The following is a 24,077-nucleotide window of genomic DNA, read 5'->3' as shown; positions in this document are numbered from 1 at the left end:
AATCGCTACTAGTCATAAAGTTATGAATGGATTTGAACCCAATTTGGTCAGAAACATCCTTGGGGGAAGGGGAACAGATTGTGCATAAATGGTGACTCTGACCCTAAAGGGGCCAAATGGTTGGGGCCCAATAAGGGAAATAGAGGTAATTCCTTTAAATTGCTACTAGTCATAAAGTTATGAATGGATTTGAACCCAATTTGGTCCGAAACATCCTTGGGGAGAAGGGGAACAGATTTTGCATAAACAGTGACTCTGACCCTAAAGGGGCCAAAAGGGCGGGGCCCAGTGGGGGAAATAGAGGTAATTCCTTTGAATCGCTACTAGTCATCAAGTTATGAATGGATTTGAACCCAATTTGGTCAGAAACAGGGGAACAGATTTTGCATAAATGGTGACTCTGACCCCGAAGGGTCAAAGGGGCTGGGCCCAATAGGTGAAATAGAGGTAATTCCTTTAAATCGCTACTAGTCATAAAGTGATGAATGCATGTTCTATAAACAATTCTTGAGGTCTTTCAAACTGGACTTCATTAATCTTTAAAGCAGTTCGGATTCCCACACTATAACCATATATAGCATTGTTAGAGTTTTACAAATAAAACAAATTGAATATGAACATTATTTTGACATTTGGTCTAATCCAACCAGGTGAGCGATACAGGCCCCATGGGCCTCTTGTTATCTATTTCTACCTGACCTTAGATTTCAAATATAAGGAGAAACAAACTTTTTATTTTGTGATTTTAGAGCCAGAGGAAGAATTACTTAGCGGGTACAGCTACCTCCATTTCCTTATCACATCGCCACGGCAACCGTCCAAACAACAAAGTTTGACTGTGACCAGACTGTGTCCCCCGGAAGCTTTGAATGGGTCTTTGATGACTATGCTGTTTAAGAATGCAGTACGGCCTTGTGATGAGGCTAGTGTTGCTGACGGTGACCTGAACCCTAGCGATATTTTGTCAGAGTTACCTGCCCTTGACGCAGACACCTTGGAGGAATTTAACAACATTTTGTGGCAGAAACAGACAGAATTACTACACCAATGGCTGAGTAGGTTTTAAATTAAATGACATGTATACATTGACACCATCATAATGATCCCCATGATTGAAGATCAGAAGGGTTATTGTAATGAAAGATCAGAAGGGGTTATTGTAATGAAAGATCAGAAGGGGTTATTGTAATGAAAGATCAGAAGGGGTTATTGTTATGAAAGATCTGAAGGGGTTATTGTTATGAAAGATCAGAAGGGGTTATTGTTATGAAAGGTCAGAAGGGGTTATTGTTATGAAAGATCAGAAGGGGTATTGTTGTGAAAGATCAGAAGGGGTTATTGTTGTGAAAGATCAGAAGGGGTTATTGTTATGAAAGATCAGAAGGGGTATTGTTACGATGATCAGAGATCAGAAAGCAATATTGTTATGCCTATTAGAGATCAGAAGGCGGGATTTTTATGTAGATCAGAGATCAGAAGGCGAGATTTTTATGCTGATCAAAGATCTCAGACGGGGATATTGTAATGCCACTATCCGTCATTTCATCTGTCTGCAGCACAATTTCCAAAGAATAACACAAAATTTTAATTTTTAACTTCATACACTGCTTTCTTATCAGGACTGCTTGCTTAGAATGTTTTGGTCAAAAGGTCAAATATTAAGGTCATTTACTATGAATAGAAAATTGGTTTCAGACTCTTACACAGTGCTTCCCTACTCTTGGATTTCAAGTGAAAGTTCAAAGGTGAAGGTCACTGTTCATTAATAGAAACTTTGTTTCTGCGCAATGACACAAGTTTCATCGGTCCAATTCTTCCGTATGGATCACTATTTCTGCAGAAAAACACCCGGATCAAGTGGACTGATCAAAGTCAAACAGCTTTCTAATCGGAATTCATTAAGTGTTTGTACTTTGTAGTTGTTTTTGAGATGAAAAAGGCCAAAAGTGCATTCATGGTTTTCCTGAACAACACCTCTTGTAAACTTCTTCTCAAGTTCCACCAGTGGCATTTAACTCAAACTTGGCTGCAATGATCTAGAGATGATCTTGACCAAGTGTTGTTATTTTTCTGGTTGGTCCAAAATCCAAGATGGCCACCATGGCCAACAATAGCACTATACTGTTGCTACTGAGTATGTACAATACAATAGTACAAATGTCTTTAGAGTCAGATGAGCATTAAGCCCCATGGTCTTCTTGTCTAATTGTGAGATATGATTTCTGTATTTTCAGGAGAAAGAGGTCAAGGTCACAAGGTCAAGCTTAGTGAGGTCAAGGATTTCTTTTCAAACATCTATACTGATCTCCGAGACAGCTTGTGGTGTGACTTACCAAAGTTTCAACCAAGCTTTGAATCTCCTCCCACTTTGCAGGCAAACGGTGCTTTATCAGGTAGGTTCATGTTGGTAATCAGTCTGAATTTTACAGTAATCTGTGTAGGTGTGACCTCTAATCTCTATAAAATCCTGAACTTATAAGACGTTTTAAAACAGTTTTATCTAGACACTTTGTTACAGCAGCCATTCAGCAGTCAAGGTATTGCTTTTGAGTGAACGCAGGAAAAAAAACAAAAAACAAAAACAAAACAAAAAAAACAGACAAATCAGGGACACACCTCCTTGTGACATTTCTTTATACCACTACGCTTTGAGCATTTAAAATACAAAAATGTTCTTACATTCATTCTTGTAGAACTGGAAATTAATCCATCTGAATGGCAGGAGAGACAACTGCTGATTTACTGTGAATCCCAAAAGCGTACATTGAGTCGTCTTCAGTCAACAGACAGTGTGGCTATGTCGTCTCCTATACAGCCCGCCCAAGGTAGATAACTCCAGTGTAATGTTCCTATACAGCCCACCCAAGGTAGATAACTCCAGTGAAATGTTCATTCCCTATACAGCCCGCCCAAGGTAGATAACTCCAGTGTAATGTTCATTCCCTATACAGCCCGCCCAAGGTAGATAACTCCAGTGTAATGTTCATTCCCTATACAGCCCACCCAAGGTAGATAACTCCAGTGTAATGTTCCTATACAGCCCACCCAAGGTAGATAACTCCAGTGTAATGTTCATTACCTATACAGCCCACCCAAGGTAGATAACTCCAGTGTAATGTTCATTACCTATACAGCCCGCCCAAGGTAGATAACTCCAGTGAAATGTTCATTCCCTATACAGCCCACCCAAGGTAGATAACTCCAGTGTAATGTTCATTACCTATACAGCCCGCCCAAGGTAGATAACTCCAGTGAAATTTTCCTATACAGACCGCCCAAGGTAGATAACTCCAGTGTAATGTTCATTCCCTATACAGCCCGCCCAAGGTAGATAACTCCAGTGAAATTTTCCTATACAGCCCGCCCAAGGTAGATAACTCCAGTGTTATGTTCATTCCCTATACAGCCCACCCAAGGTAGATAACTCCATTGAAATGTTCATTCCCTTATACAGCCCACCCAAGGTAGATAACTCCAGTGTAATGTTCCTATACAGCCCACCCAAGGTAGACAACTCCAGTGAAATGTTCATTCCCTATACAACCCACCCAAGGAAGACAACTCCAGTGAAATGTTCCTATACAGCCCACCCAAGGTAGATAACTCCAGTGAAATGTTCCTATACAGCCCACCCAAGGTAGATAACTCCAGTGAAATGTTCCTATACAGCCCGCCCAAGGTAGATAACTCCAGTGTAATGTTCCTATACAGCCCACCCAAGGTAGATAACTCCAGTGTAATGTTCATTCCCTATACAGCCCACCCAAGGTAGATAACTCCAGTGTAATGTTCCTATACAGCCCGCCCAAGGTAGATAACTCCAGTGTAATGTTCATTACCTATACAGCCCGCCCAAGGTAGATAACTCCAGTGTAATGTTCATTACCTATACAGCCCGCCCAAGGTAGATAACTCCAGTGTAATGTTCCTATACAGCCCACCCAAGGTAGATAACTCCAGTGTAATGTTCCTATACAGCCCACCCAAGGTAGATAACTCCAGTGAAATGTTCCTATACAGCCCGCCCAAGGTAGATAACTCCAGTGAAATGTTCATTCCCTATACAGCCCGCCCAAGGTAGATAACTCCAGTGTAATGTTCATTCCCTATACAGCCCACCCAAGGTAGATAACTCCAGTGTAATGTTCCTATACAGCCCGCCCAAGGTAGACAACTCCAGTGAAATGTTCCTATACAGCCCACCCAAGGTAGATAACTCCAGTGTTATGTTCATTCCCTATACAGCCCACCCAAGGTAGATAACTCCATTGAAATGTTCATTCCCTATACAGCCCGCCCAAGGTAGATAACTCCAGTGAAATGTTCATTCCCTATACAGCCCGCCCAAGGTAGATAACTCCAGTGAAATGTTCATTCCCTATACAGCCAACCCAAGGTAGATAACTCCAGTGAAATGTTCCTATACAGCCCGCCCAAGGTAGACAACTCCAGTGTAATGTTCATTCCCTATACAGCCCGCCCAAGGTAGACAACTCCAGTGTAATGTTCATTCCCTATACAGCCCGCCCAAGGTAGATAACTCCAGTGAAATGTTCATTCCCTATACAGCCTGCCCAAGGTAGACAACTCCAGTGTAATGTTCATTCCCTATACAGCCCACCCAAGGTAGATAACTCCAGTGTAATGTTCCTATACAGCCCGCCCAAGGTAGATAACTCCAGTGTAATGTTCCTATACAGCCCGCCCAAGGTAGATAACTCCAGTGTAATGTTCATTCCCTATACAGCCCACCCAAGGTAGATAACTCCAGTGAAATGTTCATTCCCTATACAGCCCACCCAAGGTAGATAACTCCAGTGTAATGTTCATTCCCTATACAGCCCGCCCAAGGTAGATAACTCCAGTGTAATGTTCCTATACAGCCCACCCAAGGTAGACAACTCCAGTGAAACGTACATTTGATACCTATACAGCCTGTTCACGTAGTGGTACTTTGGCTATCTATTAAGACTAATTAATATTTTATTTCTTGATTAATGTAAACCCTTACCTAGCTACACTTCGACTGCACAAAACACTTTAATATCTAATTAATTTTTCTTTGAACAAGCCACCTCTTCAAGTTTAAAAGAGGAATATTAAAGTTTGAGTTGGGCTTATCTGTGAACCACTTTTAACCTACTATTTCAAAATTGATAATACTGTAAAATGAAGAGGGGACTTATTTGTGGGCAGGGATTTATCTGAGGATAAATATGGTATTTAATAGATCCAGTGATAAGAAATGCTTAGTTTTTGATCTATTGAGGTATTTACAATGACTGACTGAATCTATGTAATGTGTTTTGACAGAACCCACATCCATTGATATCAAAGATCTACTAAAACTATTTAAACCTGATGGCACAGCGAACACAGAGAACCTATCTCCAATCAGGAAAAAGGTAAAGTCAGAAAGCCTATCTCAAGGTTAGAACACCTATCTCCAGTTGGGGAAAATGCAAGGTCAAAAAACCTAAATGTAAGGTCAGAAAACCTATCTCAAGGTCGGAAAACCTATATCGAGATCAGAAAACTTAAATATAAAGTCAGAAAACCAATCTGCCTTTGGGGGAAATGTAAGGTCAGAAAACTTATCTCAAGGTCAGAAAACTTATCTCAAGGTCAGAAAACCTATCTCAAGGTCAGAAAACTTAAATCAAGGTCAGAAAACTTATCTCAAGGTCAGAAAACTTATCTCAAGGTCAGAAAAATTATCTCAAGGTCAGAAAACCTATCTCAAGGTCAGAAAACCTATCTCAAGGTCAAAAACCAATCTCCAATTGGGGAAAATGTGCTCCTGCCCAATATTGATTACAAACCATTCAAATCGCCTTTGAATTGTGATCCATTATCTATTAACGAGCTATATTTTGCACATTTTTTCAAAAAGTTTTAGATAGAACTTTAGAAATGTTCATGGGAATGTTTCCCATTGTGCCTAGTTAAGTCTGTAATACTTCATAACAAACTATGATGTCTTGTGTGGTCAGATGGTGCAGTGTTAACCTGCGTTTCACCAGGATGACCAGGGTTCAATTTCCCAACTGTGTATCCAAAATTATAGGGTCACAAGCCCAGCCATATGGGTTTTCTCTGGGTACTCTGGTTTTTCTCCGACAGTAAGACCCACTTGTCCACTTTGGTTAAGCGTGATTGATATATGCTGGTTTTACAGTAACTTTACATGAAATTACATTACGTTAAGTTTCTCATAGCTTTTTGTTTCTACCTGTTTCTCACGGTCTTTACAGAGACAAGGAAGGTGCAAGAAGTCAGTTGTGCCAAACTCGGAAGACTTGGGGCAGGAGACAATTCCAACGTATCTGCAGTCTTGTTGTCACGACATATAGTAAGCCTCTTTTCTCATTCATCATTTGTCCCCTACCGGGGGAACCGTTGGGACAATAGGTTTCCTCCCATCCGTTTGTCCGTCTGTCTATCTGTCCGTCCGTCCACTCAGTTTTCCGCACTTTTCTCAGCTATGCTTCTAGGCATGTTGGTGTAAGTTATGTTGTAGCTTCAATATGATAAGCTAAAGATCATGTTTAAGTCTTAGAGGTTTTGGTTCAGATAACTTACTATTTTTAGCGGGACCGATAGGGGACATGTATTTTTTTTGAAAACTGCCATCTGGTGGAAATTTTTATTTCTTCTGTGCAACAAAAGTGTAAACTGTGGGAACATCTACTGAGGTTTTCCCGCATGAAAGTAACTGCATTTTAAAATCATTAGTACTTTTAAGTTAAGAACTCCATTAACAATATACACCAGTGGGAATGGGGCCTGATTTTGGACCCAGGTATATAGGCAAGAAAAATCCTGTGATATGGGTAAAATCGATGACAGCATTTCTCCGATTCGGCTTATAACTGATACAAGTATCAAGTTCTTGGTATCTATAGCCCCTAAAATTTTTAATTTTTTTTTTACATTAAAGCATTTCAACAAAGTTTATTTTCTACTGACTATAGCACTGTAAATTTGCTGTGGTTGAAGTTTCTAGAAATACCGTATGCATTCTCATCAAATAGTGCACATTTTATTTCTGAATTTTGAGGTCTTATTTAAGAGCTTGGGGAGGTCTTGGGGTCTTATTTGAGAGTTTTAGAGGTGTTACCATATTTTACTGGGTATAAGCTGATACTCGAGAATAAGCACACCATATTATTTTACACTTTCTCTGCATAGTTCTTTTTAGTCATAGTTTGGTTACTGCTTTAGAATTTATGATTCTGTAATATTTGGTTACTGTTTTAAAATTTAAGATGTTGTAATATTTAAGAAAGGATTCGTTTGTGGACAGGGGCTTATTTGCAGATAAATATGGTATTATAATTTGTAGTAAAACTGTAAAAACTGATAACACCGACTACAAATGTAAAATGGGAAATATATTTTAAAATAGAAATAATCTTAAAAATGATAACTATATGATTGTGTTGATACATAGTTCATTAACTGTGATCTTTGTCTACAGTTTAAACAGAGACAAAAAAGGGGAAAGATTGGACAGCCATAAGCAGAGGTTACAAGAACGCTACATTAAGGATGAAACTGACAGCTCTTGTTCAGTTCCGACCTTCAATTTGGGAAAAAAAAGGAAAAAGGTATCAAGCCCTCAGAAGAGTGGAAAACGATTAAAGTCGCCTGTTGGGTTGAAACCACTGGTGAAATCTCCTTTAAAGACATTACGGAAATCACCTAGAAAAAATCCTACGAAAACGGCAGATTTGAAAATTAGAAGATCCCCAAGAAAAGTATCCAGTCTTTCAACTCGAGCAGAGTTAGATTCACAAAAGTCGCCAAGTCAGACGAATACAGATTTCTTACCTCTACGGAGGTCTCCACGAAAGTCGGCACACTCAATCTCTTCTCAGCGGCGCCACTCACTCTACGAGCCTGCTCTCAAGGGAGATAAATCTAAGGAATCTACTGTACCCAAAGCAAGCAGGCTGTCACTATCAGGAACGGAAAATAGAAGGACAAGCTTGGCGTCTAATGGAGAGTCTAAAGAACAGCAACGTCTGTCTCGTTCTGAGAGACACAAACAGGTGACAAAGCTATCTTTTGATTTATTTATTTTTGATGGCATATTGGTATCAAACATGAATTTTACTGTTTGAAATGTGATCCGAAATTCCAAAAATTAATTTTTGTGAGGATAAAACACTTTATAGTAATAAATGACAAATCCCTGATTATTATCTTTATTATCAGGGCTTTTTTTGTTGCCGATTTTGGGCCGGATTTCGGCCTCACTCCCCACAGCAAAATTGGATATTTTTCCCAATCCGACCAGTCAAAATTCCCAATGGAATGATCTATAAAAAAATTATGTCTTTAAAAATCCGGGTGGTGCCTTCCCGTCTACGTTTTATTGGTTATTCTGGCCTGATAAAGGGAGATAATGCTCCAGAGTCTAAATGAATAGAGCATAGATCCATAATTGTGTCTAGATATCTACTTGTTATTTTTTTTTTTTTTTTTTTTTTCCAACTTCCGGTTTTATTTTCCAGACACATAACATTGGGGGGCTACTTGTTATTTTTACCATTATGTCCATTTGTCCTAATTTACCTATTGCCTTTCATTTTTTCCCAATCCCAAAGCTAAAGGCCCCATTCCCAAAGTAGTGAAAAAAAGCCCTGATTATTGTTCAGGGTTCACCCTGGCCCCAAAAATCATGGTCCATTTTGACAAGAGTTCAGAAATACTATGGGCCAAAACATAAAAAAATTAAGAAATTTGTGAGTTTTGGTGGGCCATTTTAGAAAATATGGGGCAAATGGCCCCCTCCAGAGTTATCCTAAGTGTTTATCAAATTAACCTGTAAACGAAAAATCCTTGATTATTGTCTCGTATGATGTACCATGACTGTGTATCAAATTAACCTTTTTTTATATGCTGTACAAATAGACTTTGTATCAAGATTTATTATCTCAGCCTTGAATCGTCTGTCACTGTTTCATCCCTGCACCGATAAATCTGTGACTTGTTGTAGAAACTACTGGACATTGTTGCCGACGTGCTGCAGAAAAACAGTGTCGACCAAAGCTCGGCCATCCACGCATCATGTGCTACAAGGCTTTACAAAGTGACAAAGTTGTATGTAATGGTATGTAGACCAGATAACAGGTATTATACACTGTACATATTTTAGCACTCAGCCTGCCCAAAGTATGATGTCTGGGAAGTGGTGTGTTGATAGGGTCAAGGGTCACTGCAGTGAGGTGTTAGTAAATTAAGGTGTTAGTTAAATCAGGTATCGGTAAAGTCAGATGTCAGTAAAGTCAGGTGTCAGTAAAGTCAGGTGTCAGTAAAGTAAGCTGTCAGTAAAGTCAGGTGTCAGTAAAGTCAGGTGTCAGTAAAGTCAAGCTGTCAGTAAAGTCAGGTGTCAGTAAAGTCAGGTGTCAGTAAAGTCAGGTGTCAGTAAAGTCGGGTGTCAGTGATGTTGGGTGTCAGTAAAGTCGGGTGTCAGTAAAATCAGGTGTCGGTAAAGTCAGGTGTCGGTAAAGTCAGGTGTCAGTAAAATCAGGTGTCGGTAAAGTAAGGTGTCAGTAAAGTCAGGTGTCAGTAAAGTTTGGTGTCTGTTAAGTCAGGTGTTAAGACATGTACACTTAGGTACTGTTTGGATACAATAGAGTAACATGTTTTCATATTCATGTATCAAAATATCTTGACGTTCAGTACCACTGTCCTTTAAAATGTTCTTCACCAAGAATGAATTATTCATCAGGATACATGTATGTTCATCACCAATAAATAAATCATTCATCTGGATAAGTATTATGTGGGGGGTTGAAAAATTCATAATTATCAGTTAACAACTTTTATTGGATATTAATTCAAAAGTGAAAAATTCTGTAGTACGAATGCTTTAATGCAGGATCTGCCAACATCGGAGAATCTGAGACAGGAGATGAGGAGAATAGCAGAGGGACAAGTAAAACAGGTCAGTCATCCTGTCGGGTCAAAGTTCACTTTGACCTACTTCTGCAAAAAATATTTAAACAAAACTTTAGGTACAGCTACTGTAAACATAGTTATTTCCTCAGGGTGTTAATTTCAAAATTTCAATATATAAACTATATGTGTGGGGGTAATTTTTGAAATCGATCCACCTGTATTTATTTCTATTTGTAGCTTCGTAAATTGATATCAAAATAATATTTGCGAGGGAAATTTTAGCAATCAGAAGGACTCCACGTTTAAATTAGCACTAATTCCGCCTTTGATAAATTTTCATGTTTACAGTATGTAAAATTAAGAATGTAGCTGTATAATTGTAGTGAAGCAAAGAAACAGCTGAACTGACATGGTTATGATTACTACTATTAATTTTACAAGCAACATGAGCTAATAATGCTTTAGTTTTTGGGGTACGTTTTTGAGAGCTAGTTTTTATCCATGCAGGTATACTGAAATTAATTTTTTTTTAAAAAGGAATTTTTCTGAATTTCACATATTTGGATTCAATCATTCAACATAAAAACTTACTTTTGGAATTTGTTTCGACTCTTCATATTTTACTCTTGGGGTATAAAATAATCATTAATTTGGTATCTGGGCTCTCTATCCTTACACGTTTCTGAAGCTATAGTGTAATATGCTGGCTTCTGCTGCGAGCTTGGCACTCATTGATTTCTCTCGTTTCCTTTTCCAGGTGATTGATGTAGAAACGCGACGCCAAAGTATCGGTGGAAAGGAGACCAAAGGGAGATAACTACCAGTGTTAGAGACAGTGACAAATACTCAAGTCAAAGAGTTAGCCTGTAAACATCCCTGTGATATAATCATGGTGCTCTTGTCTAATGTGCAATATAGTAAATTGTATGATCTAGGTCTTAATGAACTCTATATATTTAGATTCAGATCTACAATTATGTACCGGTAGGATCTGAACTGAGAATTCACTAGACATATCATGTTGATCAAGTGATCAAATATTTATATGTGGAAAATGAGCAATTCATCCATATTTTAGAGAAATAAATATTTTTCTATCTTTTTCTTCAAAATCTCTTTTGAGTTTGTGTCTGTGCAGATGTTTGATCTGTTGACAAGAGGTCCACAGTGCCTGCATCACTGTACAATCATGTCTTATAAAGATTTGTTTAGGGATCCACTTCTCAGTATTGATTCGAGGGATATCTTATAACAATTCAAGGCAATTTAGTTGATATCACTTAATACCAGATTTGATGAAAATAATTTTCAACATCAAAACAAGAAGAAAAATAATTTCAGACTTCTTTGTATTTACACTATTAGGCCTCATCTCTCTACTCCCAGGGACAAAATTGAGTTGCTTTTTTCAAAAAGCAAAACACTAATTATCGTGCTAATTGGCTTGTAGATACTGCGCAACAAAGTTTGTGGGAAGAAATTATAAATGCCTTTGACCTGTATGAAAGGTCACAGGGGTCAAATTTGTTAGAACTTATATAATTCTGTATATATTAAATTATTTTGATTAAATGACAAAGCACCATCAAAGTGAAAACTGGTGAGAGATGAAGGCCCATTAGACCTCTTGTATAGATTACTGACATTATGCCTCTGATCACCAACAAAATAACAAACGAGACATTGTTGTACAAATTTAATGATCACAATGAACATGGTCGTACATGGTAAAACAATGATAGCTGGACGACAACAACAAATTCAGGAATAATTTCCCGTGAAAAACTATAATAATCTGCAGGGTGTAGCAATGTCTGGACAGAGGAAAAAAAACTTGTAGGGGGCAGGAATGATGCTGTACACAAGCTTAAGGCTGACTTTCAATTGTTAACTAGAAAATGAAACTTGCCACAAGATCTTAGTCTTGGGTTTATATCGATCTCTCCTGCAATAAGCCTACAATGGGATGACAAGTAACATGTTGACACAATATTTTTGTGGGCTTATTGTTGACCAAAAATAAAAGAATTAACAGCAATACATATTTCTGTTAAAAATCAAGATATCAAATCCTACAGTTGCTAGTAATCGGGGCCCAGTTATTTAAAAGGCGATTAGAGTACAGAATCACAATTAAACAACAATTTTAACATCATGATAGAATTATTTCTTGTAAAACTAACTTGACAAACTTTTATGAAACTTGTCAGTCTCTTGTTGCCTGCTTATTTTGAGGAATACACACACTTAGGTTTTAATGTAAAGGAGAAATGAGATTTTCACTAATCAAGTGATTAAGCTAATCATCTTTTGAACAACCGGGCCATGTTCTAGTATACATACAGCAGTCTTCAGAAACTTCTATTAAATTAACTAGTAGTCAAAAATAGTGAAGTCTATCTGAAATTGGTACAAAACGATTTAGATGATGGAACAAATTTGGCAAGCTATGGCCATGAATGACAGGTCTGTACACAGCTTTGGAAGGTCTCTTCCCAGTTTAAGGAAAGACAACTCTTGAGTAGCTAATTACTGTTTAAAAAAATTTATGATTCTACAAAAATGAAAAGAGGGCTTTTTTTGGGGGTAGGGCATTATTATTAGATAAATATGGTGATACATTTATTAGGAATTTTATACAACAACCAACCATAACTCTCACAGCAGACTTTTCAATTTACGTAAAATCCAAGCCTTGCTTATTCAGTGATTGATTAAGAGGACAGATTTAACTTTTCTGGCCATATCACAAACCAGCAATTGTTACTATGAGGGATTTTTTTCTTTTACAGTTTCACTGCCTTAAATTTCTCATGAATAAATGAAGTATTGCATGAAAATTCCCTTGACTCAATAAGCAGACATTTTGGCATGTATATATACTAATTAAATTGTTACAATTAACCATTGTGGATTGTTGTATTTTTTCAATGATAACATTTAAAAAAAAAAAAAAGATGGAAAAAAACATTACAAATATAGTCCTTCAATTATCGGTGGTTTCATATGTTCAAAGAAAAATACATTACATGTATCTTTGCTTCCAAGCTTTTGGTAAACCCATGGAAATTTAAATGATTGAAAATATTAACCTTGAGGATATGAAATCATAGATAGCACAATAGTAAACGTTTTGTGTTTTATGAGTAAAAAACAAACTAAATCAATACTAAAAATATAACATTTCAACATTTATGGTTTAAAAATAATGTTTGATTTACAGTGACCGTCAGAATAATTATTTGCACACAAAAAATAACATATAGTTTGTCTCACTTGTAGTGTGGCAAATTATTTTAAAAGATGTTTAGCGAATGAACTTGATAGTATCTGAATCTTTTCATGTCTCTGTCACTTATGACAAGTAAATGTTTTTAGTTCCACAAAAGACTTTGAGCCTTGTCCAACATTCACGGTTGTTGCTAGCTATATTATAGACACGTATCTAATACCGATTTTACAGTGTATATATACTGCTCCTGTATGCAGATAACCCACCAGTCATCATTCCTCAACTTTTCAACTCAACTTCCTTAACTCAAAATTGTCCATAGAATCACAGAATTACAGCTCCTTCATTAAAAGATGTTTTTCACAATAATGCTTTCAGACAGAAAATTTACGAAACAAATTTCCACAAGTTTTTGGATGTTGATGAAGCCGAGGCCAGAAGATTACATCTCTAGCAAACTCCAGTTTATGAACTAATAATGTATGTAAGTCTCAAGATGCACACCTGGGGTCGTTACTTTTAAAGTCACATTAGAGTTGATCATAGTCTTTGTGACTTCAGGTTGTAGCTGAATACATCTTCACCTTTTGAACACAAACAGGAATATGATATCCACAACATCTCTATGGTTTTATATGACCCTTGTACAAGGTCAAAGTAGGGTGACCTTTCTTAGGTTACAGAATATTGTGACCTTTCTTCAGGGTCAAAGTAGGGTGACCTTTTCTTAGAGGTCACACGTACAGTACTACAGAATATTGTGACCTTTCTTCAAGGTCAAAGTAGGATGACCTTTTGTTGAAGGTCAAAGCTGTATTCATGACCTTTCTTCAAGGTCATAGTGATGACCTTTCTTCAAGGTCATAGTGCTACAGAATTGTCTTTAGCAGCCTTCGAGCACTGAGCTGGGAACCTTTCCGTTTAGTTCATATCCAAGATTGGACCATTATACCCTCCTCGAGAGATCACAGAACAATAGAATTGTCTTCAGCAGTTTTTAAGCTCAGAGCCTGGAACGCTGATCTCCACAACAGAATATCCTCCACAGTGGTAGAAATTGGAGCAGGGAGCTTTATCTATGGAGCACCTTAGCAATTTCCAGTAGTCAGACCTGTCAAAGAGAACGGGATCATCTTATGTGTATGTTCATTTTGTCATGGAAATAACATAAAAATCACATAACTTATATCACAGGCATCTATTTCTGGTATTAATAGTTCAATTACAATGAGACTTGTGTATTTTCCTCTATATCTCATAAAGGCTACAATTTTCATCATTTTTGTAACACCCTATTATATCCTCCTATAAGACCAGGGGAATAACACAATGAGGGGTGTTGCTTAAATGCTAGGGGAAAGCTCCAGGTAATAATTTTCAAAAAGTGACCATTACAGAGAAAATTAAAAGTCTATTACAAAATTTTAGCAAAAACTACATAACTACTAACTCTGTGTTAGTGTCATTTTCATACATCGTTTTCGGAACCTCCTGGACATAATTTTGTCAAAATTTTCATGAGCAAAATATACGGATAGAAGTTTTTACGGTAGTTTACACTTTATATAGAATAAAACAACTTGTTGAATAAGTTTGTTCACGATCTCAAATAATTTGGAAAGCAAATTGTCAGTATTATTTGATCCGGATCAACCTACACACCCATGGTTTAGGAATTTTAACCTACCTGTTTGTTCACGCTGGCAGTAACACAATAGTTTTATTGCGATAAACCTTCTGGTGGAGATTGTTTAAGGCTGTATCCCTCTCCTCAGGTGTCCGGAAGCCGACAATGGCCGAAGTTCCTCCCGTCTTACTGTCATTTCCTATCTGTACTTTAATTGTTTCATAGATGGGGTCAAAATCTTTGAAGAAGCCATGTACTTCTCGTATTGACATCGTAAAAGGAAGATTCTGTGCTCTCAAGAAGAATGCAGGTCGCCTCGGGAGTTGGTGTGGAGATGGTCCATGCGGTGGTGGTCCATGTTGTGGTGGTCCATGCGGTGGTGGTCCATGTTGTGGTGGTCCATGCGGTGGTGGTCCGTGTTGTGGTGGTCCATGGGAAGGTTGCCCGTGTGGAACCAATGAGGGCGGGGTGTGAGATGGAGGGGCTCCAGACATTATAGAAGGAAGTGAGGAGCGTGGGGTCATACCATGCCGGGACAATGGCGTGCGTGTCTGTTGCAGATAATCATTCATGTCCGACTTGGAGATTCCTTTCACTGAAATGATATTGTTACTCATTTTCCCATTTGTTTTCTTCACTGCTTTCTCACAGTCGCCCTTGGTAACAAACTCAATGAAGGCCTCGCCTAAAGATTTTCCGCTGGAGTCCTTGACAAACTGAACCCCACGTGGTACAATCTCAAGTCCCGTGAAGTATTGCTGAATATCCTGTATGCCTGCATAGGCAGGAAGGCCCTGCATATGCGCACAGTAAAAATGAAACAACGTGTAAGCCCCATCTTTATCTTTAGCGTCTTCTGTTTTCCCATTCACTGTAGCATCATTATTTGTTGTCTTGCTGGTAGGTTTCCCACCTACATCCGAAGCACTGAAGTCCATTTCGGCTGATTTCGCTAGTTGGTCCTGTTGCCTTTGTGTCATTTGGTCGAGCTCGCTTTGCTTAGCTACACACACTCTGACTATGCGCTGACTCATTTTTCTTCCATCCAGTTTGAGAGCTTTCTCTTGATCGGATGCATTTGTAAATTCCACAAAACCTATGCCAGTTGCTCTTCCCTTTACATCGTACTCAATATGTATGGTCATTGCACTTTCAGAGACCTTTAATTCTTTGAAGAAATTACGAATATCCTCCTTGATAACATTCATCCCCAGCCCTTTCAGCTGCACTATACTCTTCATTTCTGAAGCCTTTTTCTCGGAAGTTGCAGATTGTTTTTCTGTGTTTTCTGTTTTTCTCTCTGAATTGTCTGTTTTTTTCTCAGTAGAATCAGATTTTTTCTCAAGGGTGTCAGCTTTTTTTTCAGAGGTTGCTGGTTTTTTCTCAGAGCTTGAAGACTTACTATCAGAGCTTGATGACTTTTTATCAGAACTTGATGCTTTTGAATCAGTTCTTTCTGGCTTTTTAGTTGACTCTTCAAGGCGAGGTCGTTTAGTTGATTCTGTCAATTCAGATGGCTTGTTGTCATACTTGTTTGGAACATACGAGTCAACAGCCCTATTCCACTCTTCAAGGGAACAAGGGCGAACATCTACTTTTCTGCCATTCATGAACTTCCCTTGTGCACCTAAAGCCTGCCTGTAATTTTCCCTTGTATCAAAACGAATATATGCCTTACCGACTCTATTACCTTCACTATTATTAATGAGCTTCATGCCATCCCAAGGTATTTCAATACCGTTGAAGAAATGTCTCACTTCCCGGAAAGTAATAGTTAACGACATATTAGAAACACAAATGACGAAGGCCGATGCCGGGGAATATGAACGTTTCTGTCCTCTCATGTCACTGTCTTTGTTTTCACTGGATTGCCTCGAATCATTGTTTCTAGAATCACTAAATCGCGACTCTCCATATCGAGAATCACTGTGCCGAGAATCGCTGTGCCGCGAATCTCCTTGTCGAGAATCTTCGTCTTGTCTAGAAGAGCGATCATCATGTGGTCGTGAAAAAGGTCTAATGCCTGGCGGAGCCTCCCCTAGTATTCCCTTGGAATCTCTTTTTCGGTCGCTGTCTCCCCTTTCTCTTGGACTTTCATCTCTAAAATCTCTTGACTCCCTCCCTCTACCAGGTGGATATCGATCGGATTCTCGAGAATTATCTGAACGATTGAAGTCTTGACCCCGTCCCCAGTTCCTGTCATCCCTAGGACCATCTCTAGGTCCATCTCTTGGTCCATCTCTTGGTCCATCTCTTGGTCCAAAAGGTCTATCTCTTCCACCAAAGTCACGCCCGTGTGGAGGGCCATCATGAAATCTAGGAGGCGGTCCTCTCGGTGGTCGATGATCCGCATCACTTGGACCAATGTCCTCTCGGAAATTTCTGTCTTCTGGAGGAAAGTCACCACCCGTGTCATGGTCCATATTTCTTCTGTTAGGGGGTCCATCTCTCTCAAAGTTTGGTGGTATTCGATGGTCTGAATCTCTTGGTGGTCCAAATCTTGGATGTGGAGGCCTTGGTCCTCTAGGTCCATGTGGTCCATGTGGTCCATGAGGTCCATGAGGTCCATGAGGGCCACGAGGTCCAAATGGTCCTGATCTTTCATCAAAATCACCTTGGTTTCCATCTGAAGGAAACTCGTGGTAATCTCCACCACCATCCATTGGTGGTCCCATGCGGTGCCTGGGAGGTCCATGTGGGCCTCCATGAGGAGGTCTCATTGGAGGACCATTAGGTATCGGAGGCATGCCTGGCCGGCGTCCTCGAGGCTCCTCGTAGTCCATATTTTGCGGCATACCCTCATCAGGATGATGCCCTTCTTGAAAGTCTGGGTCAAACTGGGGTTCATCATGAGGAGGCCGTCCACCAAATGGAGGACCAAACCGGTCCTCAGGTCCTCCTGGTCCACCAGGTGGACCTCCTGGGCCCCTACGAGCTGACAGAGGGGGCATATCAGGAAGTGGAAGCAGACCCTGTGATGGTCTGTCTGGTCTCCTCTCAGAAGCTGAAGGGGGTCTGTCAGGAAATGGTTTATCACCATGAAACATTTCTCCATCACCCGGACCAAATCTTCCCATATCATCTCCAAATCCCTCCTCTTCAGGAAATTGTGTTGGTCCCTGATCTCTGAATGGTGGTCCTTGTTGGGGTCCCTGATGTGGAGGTCCACCCTCTCTAAATGGAGGTCCACCTTGCCTAAATGGAGGTCCTCCATCTCTAAATGGTGGTCCGCCCTCTCTAAATGGAGGTCCTCCATCTCTAAATGGTGGTCTGCCCTCTCTAAACGGCGGTCCCCCTTCTCTAAATGGTGGTCCACCATCTCTAAATGGTGGTCCGCCTTCTCTAAATGGTGGCCCACCGTCCCTAAATGGAGGCCCTCCTTCTCTAAATTGTGGTCCTGGTCCATCTCTAAATGGTGGAGGTCCGCCTTCTCTAAATGGTGGTCCTTGATCTCTATTTGAAGGTCCACAGTCTTCAAATGGTGGAGGTCCCTGGTCTCCGTGTGGAGGCCCATGGTCCCCAAAACGTGATGACCCTTGATTTCTGAATGGACGAGGTCCCTGGTCTCCATGAGGCGGACCAGCATCTCTAAATTGAGTAGGCCCTTGGTCTCGATGAGGTGAAGGGCCATGTGGACCCTGGTCTCTGAATGGAGGAGGCCCTTGGTCTCGATGAGGTGAAGGGCCATGTGGACCCTGGTCTCTGAATGGAGGAGGCCCTTGGTCTCGATGAGGTGAAGGGCCATGTGGACCCTGGTCTCTGAATGGAGGAGGCCCTTGGTCTCGATGAGGTGAAGGGCCATGTGGACCCTGGTCTCTAAATGGCAGTCCTTGATCTCTGAATTGCTGTTGAGGTGGCCGTTGCCCTGGAGAAATCAAAGGAGGGGGCAGTCCACCTTTTGGTGGTACAGTACCTTTCAAGCCAATACTCGCCATACTAGCTGGTGTTGGTCTTCCTTGCTGACCAATGAAGCCAGAATCTTTAGTGACCAAACTAGACTCCGATTTGCCTGGGAGATTAGCTGCAGTTGGTAGCCCAGCAGTGGAAGTCATCACAGATGTGAGATTAATATCTTTCAAACCAGGAGGCAACTTTATATCCTTTAAACCTGGAGGCAACTGTATGTCCTTTAGATTTGGCAGAGCAGCCATGATCTTGTCAGCACTGGCAGTCACTGTGGTAGCTGCAGCGGAAAGACCACTTGGAGCATTAGTTGTACTTGTAGAAGATTTAGTGGTGGTTGATGTAGGCTGGGCTGTAGTTTTTGATTTGACAGCAGTAGAGGTGGACACCTTTGATTTGTCACTGTCGCTTGTCCTTGACTGAGATCTTCTATTGTCAGTTGATCGTGCCCAGTCCCTGGATCTGTCTCTGTCCCGATCTCTGTCCCGATCTCGATCCCGATCTCTGTCTCGATCCCGATCTCTATCACGGTCTCTGTCCCTGTCCCTTCGATCACTCCTATCACGTTCTCGATCTCGATCCCTATCTCTATCACGATCTCTATCCCTGTAACGGTCCCTGTCTCGGTCTCGATCACGATCACGATCTCGATCCCTATCTCGATCTCGATCTCTATCACGGTCTCTGTCTATTCTGCTGAATGAGCCTCGTGGAGAATCACGACGGTCGCTTCTCTCACTGATGCGTCTCTCGTCAGCTTTATCAACTTGAGTTCTATCAGATCTGTCAGATTTGACAGGCATGCTTCCTGATTGAGATCTGGAGTCTCTGCCTGTTTCCCTGGTCTCTCTGCCGGACTCAAATGGAGGTCTGTCCTCCCCTCCTCGACCAAATGCAGTGGACTGAGGTGGAGCTCGTCCATCATGACCTTGACCAAAAGACCCAGATCTTTGCTCTGCACCGTCTGGTAGATGAACTCTAGCTTCCCGTCCTGGCTCAAACAGAGGTGGTGGGCCTCGGCCTGGTTCAAACCCAACTGATGGTAAGCCTGTTGCTACCCCTCTCCTCTGATCCAATGGTGACCTCATATCTCTTTCCTGATCAAACCTTCCATCCCTACCTGGCTCATACAGTGGTGGGGGACCTTTACCGTCACGCCCTGGTACAAATGTGTCTCTACCTTCTTGTCCGTGGCCAAAGCCAGTGGATGGAATACCCCGACCAGTTTCAAATTGTGATGGAATTCTCCCATCTCTACCACGTTCAAAAGAAGATACTGGAGGACCTCTTCCTTCTGAGGGAGCTTGATTTGGCCCTCTTCCTTGATCAAAAGGGGGATGATTTGGCCCTCTTGCTGAATCCATTGGACCTTGATGTAGGCCTCTTCCTTGATCCATTAAACCTTGATGTGGGCCTCTTCCTTGATCAAAGGGAGATTGTTGCGAACCTCTTGCTGGATCAAAAGGAGCATGTTGTGGGCCTCTTGCTGGATCTATAGGAGTCTGATGTGGGCCTCTTCCTTGATCAAAGGGAGATTGTTGCAAACCTCTTGCTGAATCAAAAGGAGGTTGTTGTGAACCTCTTGCTGGATCCATAGGAGCTTGATGTGGGCCTCTTGCTTGCTTGAACGAACTAGCATGTGAAGTGTTGCCCCTATCAAAGAATGCTTGATCAGGGTCTCTTCCTTGTTCAAAGGGAGCAGCTGGCTGCATACCTCTAGCTGGATCTGGATATGCAGCCTGGTGCTGACCTCTAGCTTGCTCATATGGTGTCTGAGGAAATCTATCATTATCTGTGGTTGCTTGCTCTTCTGGATACTGAGGGTACTGGTGACCTTCGTAAGGATGATTTGGAAATTGTTGGCCCCTACTGGGATCCTGACCCATGTTGGGTCCTCCTTTAGGGTATGCAGCTTGTTGTTGGTCTGCTGGGTAGCCCTGGAGATGTGGGTTTACAGGCATGCCTGGAAGTGATGGTGGCTGTGCAGCTATCTGTGGCTGGCTTTGTGGCACTGCTGCTACTGTGGATGTTTTAGCGGCAGCTATTACGTTCTGCATCTCTGTTTTACTGCTGAGAAAAAGCTTGATCTGATCCTGGTCTAGGTACTGCATGTTCAGCATCATCGCTTGCCGAGCATCTTCATCACTGGAAAAGGCAATGAAGGCATCGCCAAGTTCACCACCAATGATGTGCACGCCCCCTGGTGGGATACTCATGCCCTTGAAGAACTTCCTGATGTCCATGGCACTCGCCGACCATGGCAGGCCCTGCAGGCGGATAATCACAGACATCTGGAAAGACAAAAAATGAAAGTTGCTCTAAAAATACAAATCAACACTATTACCGAGATAGGCTATCCTAACTTATCACTAAATTATGGTGGTATATCTTCCAGCTGCCAGTCAATGAGATCAAAAGCCAACTTGACCCATCAAACCTATCACAAATCTACTGACATCAGAAATGTATTTCAAATCAAGTTTAAAACTGAAGCATTATTATTTAGAATTAAAATGTTGATCAATTGTTCTTTGTGTTGATGTGCCAATGGTGCCTGAATTGAAACACAATGGAAATTATTTTTAATCAGAGAATTTGTATGGTTTCATCATCAGGACATTTATATGGTTTCATCAAGGTTCCATATGGTTTCATCATCAGGTGATTTATATGGTTTCATCATCAGAGGATTTATATGGTTTAATCATCAGAGGATTTGTATGGTTTCATCATCAGGGCATTTATATGGTTTCATCATCAGGGCATTTAAATGGTTTCATCATCAGAGGATTTATATGGTTTCATCATCAGGGCATTTATATGGTTTCATCATCAGAGGATTTGTATGGTTTCATCATCATCAGATTTATATGGTTTCATCATCAGAGGATTTATATGGTTTCATCATCAAAGGATTTATATGGTTTCATCATCAGGGCATTTATATGGTTTCATCATCAGAGGATTTGTATGGTTTCATCATCAGAGGATTCATATGGTTTCATCATCAGAGGATTTATATGGTTTCATCATCAAAGGATTAATATGGTTTCATCATCAAAGGATTTATATGGTTTCATCATCAGGTCATTTATATGGTTTTATCATCAGGGCATTTTTATGGTTTCATCATCAGGGCATTTTTATGGTTTCATCATCAGAGGATTTGTATGGTTTCATCATCAGAGGATTTGTATGGTTTCATCATCAGAGGATTTATATGGTTTCATCATCAAAGGATTTATATGGTTTCATAATCAAGAGTTTGTATGGTTTCATCATCAGAGGATTTATTTGGTTTCATCATCAGGGCATTTATATGGTTTCATAATCAAGAGTTTGTATGGTTTCATCATCAGAGGATTTATGTGGTTTCATCATCAGGGAATTCATATGGTTTCATCATCAGGGCATTTTTATGGTTTCATCATCAGAGGATTTATATGGTTTTATCATCAGGGCATTTATATGGTTTCATCATCAGAGAATTTATGTGGTTTCATCATCAGAGGATTTATATGGTTTCATCATCAGAGGATTTGTATGGTTTCATCATCAGAGGATTTGTATGGTTTCATCATCAGAGGATTTATATGGTTTCATCATCAAAGGATTTATATGGTTTCATAATCAAGAGTTTGTATGGTTTCATCATCAGAGGATTTATTTGGTTTCATCATCAGGGCATTTATATGGTTTCATAATCAAGAGTTTGTATGGTTTCATCATCAGAGGATTTATGTGGTTTCATCATCAGGGAATTCATATGGTTCATCATCGAGAGTTTGTATGGTTTCATCATCAGAGGATTTATGTGGTTTCATCATCAGTGCATTTATATGGTTTCATCATCAGAGGATTTATATGGTTTTATCATCAGGGCATTTATATGGTTTCATCATCAGAGGATTTATATGGTTTCATCATCAGAGGAGTTTTTATGGTTTCATCATTAGAGGATTTATATGGTTTCATCATCACAGGATTTTATGGTTTCATCATCGGAGGATTTATATGGTTTCATCATCAGAGGATTTATATGGTTTCATCATTAGGGAATTAATATGGTTTCATCATCAAAGGATTTATATGGTTTCATCATCAGAGGATTTATGTGGTTTCATCATCAGGTGATTGATATGGTTTCATCATCAGAGGATTTATATGGTTTTATCAGTGGATTTATATGGTTTCATCATCAGTGCATTTACATGGTTTCATTATCAGAGGATTTGTATGGTTTCATCATCAGAGGATTTATATGGTTTCATCATCAGGGGATTTGATGGTTTCATCATCAGAGGATTTATATGGTTTCATCATCAGGGAATTAATATGGTTTCATCATCAAAGGATTTATATCGTTTTATCAGGGCATTTATATGGTTTTATCAGGGCATTTATATGGTTTCATCATCAAAGGATTTGTATGGTTTCATCATCAGCGGAATTGTATGGTTTCATCATCAGAGGATTTATATGGTTTCATCAACAGAGGATTTGTATGGTTTCATAATTAAAGGATTTATATGGTTTCATCATCAGAGGATTTATATGGTTTCATCATCAGAGGATTTATATGGTTTCATCATCAAAGGATTTATATGGTTTAATCATCAGAGGATTTGTATGGTTTCATCATCAGGGCATTTATATGGTTTCATCATCAGGGCATTTAAATGGTTTCATCATCAGAGGATTTATATGGTTTCATCATCAGGGCATTTGTATGGTTTCATCATCAGAGGATTTGTATGGTTTCATCATCATCAGATTTATATGGTTTCATCATCAGAGGATTTATATGGTTTCATCATCAAAGGATTTATATGGTTTTATCATCAGGGCATTTATATGGTTTCATCATCAGAGGATTTTGTATGGTTTCATCATCAGTGGATTTACATGGTTTCATCATCAGAGGATTTTGTATGGTTTCATCATCAGAGGATTTGTATAGTTTCATCATCAAAGGATTTATATGGTTTCATCATCAGAGGATTTATATGGTTTCATCATCAGTGGATTTATATGGTTTCATCATCAGAGGATTTGTATGGTTTCATCATCAGAGGATTTGTATGGTTTCATCATCAGTGGATTTATATGGTTTCATCATCAAAGGATTTATATGGTTTCATCATCAGAGGATTTATATGGTTTCATCATCAGGGAATTAATATGGTTTCATCATCAAAGGATTTATATGGTTTTATCAGGGCATTTATATGGTTTTATCAGGGCATTTATATGGTTTCATCATCAAAGGATTTATATGGTTTCATCATCAGGGAATTAATATGGTTTCATCATCAAAGGATTTGTATGGTTTCATCATCAAATTAAAGGATTTATATGGTTTCATCGTCAGGGGATTTATATGATTGCATCACAAGGTGATTTACA

The 24,077-nt window shown here is 39.7% G+C and overlaps 2 protein-coding genes and 1 long non-coding RNA gene across 3 annotated transcripts in view; 2 read left to right on the top strand and 1 right to left on the bottom strand.

The window, feature by feature from the left end:
* The window catches only part of LOC117337394 (mdm2-binding protein-like), a 30,494-nt gene extending 19,481 nt beyond the window's left edge, over window positions 1-11,013 (top strand). Inside the window, exons 11-19 of the mRNA XM_033898367.1 lie at window positions 750-1,055; window positions 2,235-2,393; window positions 2,694-2,825; window positions 5,314-5,405; window positions 6,255-6,352; window positions 7,481-8,054; window positions 9,005-9,118; window positions 9,890-9,955; window positions 10,667-11,013. Of these exons, the coding sequence (XP_033754258.1) occupies window positions 750-1,055; window positions 2,235-2,393; window positions 2,694-2,825; window positions 5,314-5,405; window positions 6,255-6,352; window positions 7,481-8,054; window positions 9,005-9,118; window positions 9,890-9,955; window positions 10,667-10,726 (1,601 nt within the window). The 3' untranslated portion in view covers window positions 10,727-11,013. The remainder of the gene's footprint in view (window positions 1-749; window positions 1,056-2,234; window positions 2,394-2,693; window positions 2,826-5,313; window positions 5,406-6,254; window positions 6,353-7,480; window positions 8,055-9,004; window positions 9,119-9,889; window positions 9,956-10,666) is intronic.
* On the top strand, window positions 2,876-4,435 carry LOC117337397. Its single transcript, XR_004534807.1, has 3 exons — window positions 2,876-4,030; window positions 4,125-4,349; window positions 4,397-4,435. It is a non-coding gene; the product is annotated as an uncharacterized LOC117337397 (long non-coding RNA).
* Window positions 11,014-11,592: 579 nt separating the features above from the next.
* Window positions 11,593-24,077, bottom strand: part of LOC117337393 — a 32,672-nt gene continuing 20,187 nt past the window's right edge. Inside the window, exons 2-3 of the mRNA XM_033898366.1 lie at window positions 14,829-20,962; window positions 11,593-14,252 (exon numbers count right to left, since the gene is read on the bottom strand). Of these exons, the coding sequence (XP_033754257.1) occupies window positions 14,837-20,962 (6,126 nt within the window). The 3' untranslated portion in view covers window positions 11,593-14,252; window positions 14,829-14,836. The remainder of the gene's footprint in view (window positions 14,253-14,828; window positions 20,963-24,077) is intronic.

The sequence above is a fragment of the Pecten maximus genome, chromosome 11 (assembly GCF_902652985.1).
Source record: "Pecten maximus chromosome 11, xPecMax1.1, whole genome shotgun sequence".
Lineage (NCBI taxonomy): Eukaryota > Metazoa > Mollusca > Bivalvia > Pectinida > Pectinidae > Pecten > Pecten maximus.
Note: the sequence above shows the minus strand (reverse complement) of the source record. Positions and strands in the feature narration are given on the sequence as shown.